This window comes from Argentina anserina, chromosome 7 (assembly GCF_933775445.1).
Source record: "Argentina anserina chromosome 7, drPotAnse1.1, whole genome shotgun sequence".
Classification (NCBI taxonomy): domain Eukaryota; kingdom Viridiplantae; phylum Streptophyta; class Magnoliopsida; order Rosales; family Rosaceae; genus Argentina; species Argentina anserina.
Genome location: NC_065878.1, coordinates 20,591,644 through 20,596,884, shown reverse-complemented (window position 1 = coordinate 20,596,884; position 5,241 = coordinate 20,591,644). Strand labels below are relative to the sequence as shown.

General features: G+C 34.0%; 1 protein-coding gene across 5 annotated transcripts; it reads right to left on the bottom strand.

Annotated features, from left to right (window-relative positions):
• Positions 1 to 935: 935 nt before the first annotated feature.
• LOC126802862 (pentatricopeptide repeat-containing protein At2g22410, mitochondrial-like) lies at positions 936 to 3,686 on the bottom strand. 5 transcript variants are annotated; one of them, XR_007673016.1, is made up of 6 exons: positions 3,197 to 3,686; positions 2,794 to 2,930; positions 2,522 to 2,645; positions 2,229 to 2,345; positions 1,644 to 2,045; positions 936 to 1,510 (listed from the first exon to the last, which is right to left on the bottom strand). XR_007673016.1 is itself a non-coding variant. In XM_050530572.1 (4 exons), exons 3-4 carry the CDS (start codon positions 1,680 to 1,682, stop codon positions 1,075 to 1,077), a joined length of 486 nt encoding a protein of 161 aa, XP_050386529.1. In that variant the 5' UTR covers positions 1,683 to 2,045; positions 2,229 to 2,345; positions 2,522 to 2,783; the 3' UTR covers positions 936 to 1,074. The 5 variants fall into 5 exon arrangements, 1 of the variants encoding a protein (XP_050386529.1); XR_007673017.1 differs by having other exon boundaries at positions 936 to 1,471; XR_007673014.1 differs by having other exon boundaries at positions 936 to 2,045.
• Positions 3,687 to 5,241: the final 1,555 nt, after the last annotated feature.

The window sequence follows — 5,241 nt, the reverse complement described above, 5'->3', positions numbered from 1 at the left end:
GAAATCACTTCATGGTGATATAATTCAACTTTCTTCTTCTTTTTTGAATAATTTCAAGTTTATGTTTTATAGGTAAATTTTGTTCATATTTCATCAATGCAACCTATGTTTAAGGTAGAGATATAAGTTTTCCCCCTATCTAGTAAGTTTTGTTTTTAATTACAACCTAATGATTAGGTATCTATATAGATGGTTATATATTTTATAAGGATTTTTATATCAACCTGTTTGTTAGATATTCTATTATTCTAAAAATCTTTCTTAGGTTGAATGTGAAATTTATACTGGCTGTGTTTGGTATAGCTGAGCTTATAAAAAAAGCTGGCTTATGCTGATTTTTGAAAATAAATGGCTGATAAGTAAAGTAGCTGAGTGTTTGGTAAACTGACTTTTATAAGTGGTTGTTAGTAGTAGAAGCAGTAACAAAGCGTTTGGTAAACTCAAGCTGACTTATACTTTTAGACAAATGACCAATTTAGACATTTTAAAAAATTTACATGAATTGTTTGGTAATATAACGTACTCAAGTATATTATTTATGTATCATTTTTTCTTAACTTTTAAAACTTAAATGACATTGTGATTACCATGCAACATTTGAAAATAAACATATACATATTGGACAAGTACAAGTAGTTTATTGATCTTAATAATGGTAGATATGGCAGATAGCATGCTATAGAAACTTAGAGGGAATGAGAATAAATTACCTTCTCAGCATATATTCGTTACCTCATCTTAATATTGAGTGCAATATTAGTCTACTGTAAGTCTAATGTATCATCTAGTTTATATAATGAGAAGAATTATGAAAGCTTGCATTTTGTATTAATCTGAAGAAAAGATTTCACTATTTTTATTCCATATCGTTCAGGTCATTGATCCGCACAAAAGGAGAACACAGAACCATGAGATCATAGTTGCATATTCTTGTATTAATTTCTTCTATGCTTCCAGCAAAAAGTTCTAATAAAGACAAATATTTCTCTGCTGCATTATTCAAGTTTTTGCTGTATTGAATCAAAAGAATGAAGTGATATATAGATAAATACATCTAAGGAAGGAGTCACCGAATCATACATCCTCTAAATTCTCGATTTTACAAAGAGTCCAGCATCTCAAGCATTTCTTGTGCTTGTGGAGAAGAAAGATCACCGACAAGCATTTCTTAAGCCACTCTATCACACTGGAACCAGGTTTCTTCTTCAGTCCACCCTCTGATATCATATCTCGGACTTTCTTTGCCTCGAATTGTAAGCCAGCTTCCTTGTACAAATTATATGAAAGGACATGAATACCACAATCTGCTACTCCCATATCAGCGAGCGTTTTCCAAATTCTGTTCCCCACTTCAAAATTCCCATGAACTCTACAAGCACTTAGTAATGCCCCCCACACGTTGGCATCTCCTCTTCCCAGTCCTCCCATCTTCTCCTCTATAAACTTCTCAGCTTCCTCTAACATGCCTGATCTGGCCAAAAGGTCAACAACACAAGCATAGTGTTGAAGCCTGGGTTTAACCTCATAAAAGGTACACATTTGATCAAACAATTCAAGTCCCTTGTCTACCAATAAACATATACATATTGGACATTAAGTACAACAGTACATGCAAAGTGAGAGCGGGGAGTAATCATGCTTACCACATTGGTCCATTGTTTCTTAAACGGATCAAACTGCATAACCTCATTCGTCACCGGAGAATATGACCCTCCTATTACGAAAAATCGATTGCAAACACTAATACATGAAAATCCATAGTGTCTCCCTTCACCATGGATAGAAGGAATTTTTGGCAGAGGATGCCACCTATCAGCCTCAGGATCATAAGCAACTCACTGGAGCCATCATTCAGAACAAACAACCACTTGCCACACAATCCCTCCCTGGCTTTATAGTTGGCATAGTCTGAACTACGGAAAAAATTTCGCCATGTCTTTGAAACAGTCCCAACCAGTCCATGATATCCATGAGATAGCTTTGCCAGACATCTCAATGTCAAGTTGTCAGGCAACCCAGGAATGATAGCTTTATGCAGAGATCCCCTATAAGCCAAAGATCAAAAATTTAAACCCAACCCAAATACTTGAAACCAATTATGGTGTAAATTATATGCATATAGATAACATAAAGTCTAAGAATAAAAGCAATAATCATCACAGAAACAAAACTAGACAGGATAATTTGCATCAGCATAGACAGTTACTTAAAGACAGAAACTTTCTTACATGATCACTATATGGAGGAAATGATTTCCTTTATGAATCTGATATGTCTCATTCAGAATTGAAAAAGCTAACCCCAAAATGAAAGAGCATAGCTTTCACCAAAATAAGATGAATGACCTGCAATTAAATTCAGTTTCAAATAAACATAATGATATGAAGGATGGGTCAAGTTACTCAAGTATACATAAGAAGAAATTGAAAAGGAATACAAGGGGAATACAAACCTAATACAAAAATGGAAGCTAGTTGTGGTTGCGTTAGGGGATTTGATTTTAAAGGCCTCTTGAACCTACCTTCAACTGGGTGGTGGAAATGAAGACCAGGACTATTGGTTTGGCTTTTTCAACAGCCTTGAGAATCTTTAGGTCTATTGGCCGCAAGCTAGCTCAAGCTAATCCAACAATAGAGAGTAATCACCTATACAACAAGGATCAAAATTGTCAAGTATGAGATGTGCTGAAGCCCCTAAATCAGCATATGTATTCCTAATTTATCATAATCAAACAAAAGCATGTTCCTAAACTCCTCAATATGCCACAAGAACATACAAGAAGTCAAGAACTACCTGAGATCAATGTTATCTTTGCAGATTTCCTTGAACCTACCTGAGATCAATGGGTACACCCTCATTTGCCTATTGATAACCAATCTTGATTCGATTGTAATTAAAATTTTATAAAGAAAGCTTACCTTTACTGAGACCTCATTGTTGCTTGCTTGGTTCCATTCAACAACGTACGGTGAACCAGTGTACTTACTAGATTTTGTGACAACTCACTCTCTTGTGGCCATCACCAGCTTCAGCGGACCCATAAATTTCCTTGAACTTACTTGAGATCAATGTTATCTTTGCAGATTTCCTTGAACCTACCTGAGATCAATGGGTACACCCTCATTTGCCTATTGATAACCAATCTTGATTCGATTTTAATTAAAATTTTATAAAGAAAGCTTGCCTTTACGGAGACCACATTGTTGCTTGCTTGGTTCCATTCAACAACGTACGGTGAACCAGTGTACTTACTTGATTTTGTGACAACTCACTCTCTTGTGGCCATCACCAGCTTCAGCGGACCCGTAGACGGAATCAGAGTGTCGAAACCTTAAATAATGTTATACCAATGAGACGTACTTGGGCGCTGGCTGGTTCCACTAGGTGGATCAGTATCAGACGGTGTCTTCGGAAGCGCGGCAGACCCAGACGTTGAGGTCGTCGGTGATGGAGAGGTCGAAGCGGGAGGCAAACCATGTGCCCTTGATGAAGATGGGCTGGGAGTCTCTTGGTTGGAGCTTCAAGCACGAATGCTTGGGGACCGACGCATCGTCCTCCATTTGCGTTAAAGAATGCAAAACAAGGAACAAAGAATCGGGGAGTTTTGGAGGATGATTGAGAGAGAGATCAGAGATTAGTCAATGGAGAAGATAGAGAACTAAAATAGATCTCGAGGTTGGATCGTGTAATTCCTTTAACTGGACGAGGTACCCACTGGAATTTTGAAAGTTTCATTAATTGTCGCTACAGTAATCTCTCCGTTTCCAACGGTTTCTGCTTTTAAAAGCTGCCCTCCCCTTATTTCTGTTTATTGAGCTTAAAAGCCTTAACTTCTAGAAGCATCAAGTGAGAAGCTGATTTACCAAACACTTATGTGGGCTTTGCTTATAATCACCAGAGGCAAAAAGCTTTACCAAACACAGCTAGTGAAGACATGTTTCTATCTATTAGGTAACAATATAGAGTAAAAAAATGAAAAGTTGAACCCTAGAACAAAGGTTTACCATACGAAAGTTCTTGTAAAAATGATACGAAAAGAAAATATTTGCGAAAATATATATACAGTAAAACTTCGTTAAATTAATACTCAACTAATTAATATTTCGCTAAATTTGTAAGATAATACAAATTTGAGAATTCATATAGATCTTATCAAATATATAAATTATGTCATTATTAATTTATATATAATAAAATTTACATTTATGAGGATTTCATTGAAGAATTTTGTTGATTTAATTATCATCAAATAAAATAATACAACATATTGACCAACATAATATTTTATACAACAGTATTTGTGATAAATTCAACAATGTGATGCATAAACAAAAAGTAAAACATTTTTTTTGAAAAAGTGAAATAAAATATTTATCATACCTTCATAAAGTAATAAGTTATTAAAAAATAAATAAATCAATAGATTATTAATTTATCAATATATTAATATCTTGCTAAAATAATAAATTTATTCAATCCTGAGCCTATTAATTTTTAGATGTTTTACTGTACATACATATTGTATGGATAATATACTTTTATTCATATATTCAAAATTTGAAACGAATCAATGATACAAATACACAATAAGCTTGAAAATCTCGCATATGATCTATAGAAGTTGTAGTAGTGTTTGTATTTTGAAGCTTTGATATCAGCTATATAAATAAGTTTTTCTCAAGGAAAATTTGAAATCAAATCCTTTAGCAATTTAAAATAATGAATAATCAATGAGATGTTTGAATTAGACATATACAATAAAAATATTTTAAATAGATGCTAAGATTAAGCAAATTAAAATTATCAAAATGGCAAAATAGACTTGTAGATAAAGAATTTGGGTCTAGATTGAAAAAATATTTGGGTGTGGGTCTGACTTCAAATGAGGCTTTATTATTGGGTATATCTCTAATTTTTCTCTCTTTTTTTAATAGAAAAGGGGTAGGTATTCCATGAGGTTTGAGTATCCTAGTAAGAACGAGCATAATTTCTATGACTTTTCAAATAAAACAACATAGAAATCACAAACGAGTCTTATATTTAGGCCATGTTTGTGGCATGGAAAAAGAAAATGGTTCATCTCCTTTGTTTGGGTGCTCAATAAAAAGGGAGCCCCCCCTCCCCTATGGACTCATTTTCTCAACCAAGTTCCACAATCATTATTAATTTTTTGGCCTAAATTACCCAGCTTTTTTTGTACCACATATGAGGGTATTATAGGAAAATAAACTAATCTTTGAT

Bases quoted from the DNA above. Each gene is read 5' to 3' on its own strand.
- LOC126802862 (XM_050530572.1), bottom strand. From the start codon at position 1,682: ATGCAGTTTGATCCGTTTAAGAAACAATGGACCAATGTG. The intron at 1,522-1,643 runs GTAAGCATGATT...ACCTTTTATGAG, and splicing joins AGAAACAATGGACCAATGTG to GTTAAACCCAGGCTTCAACA.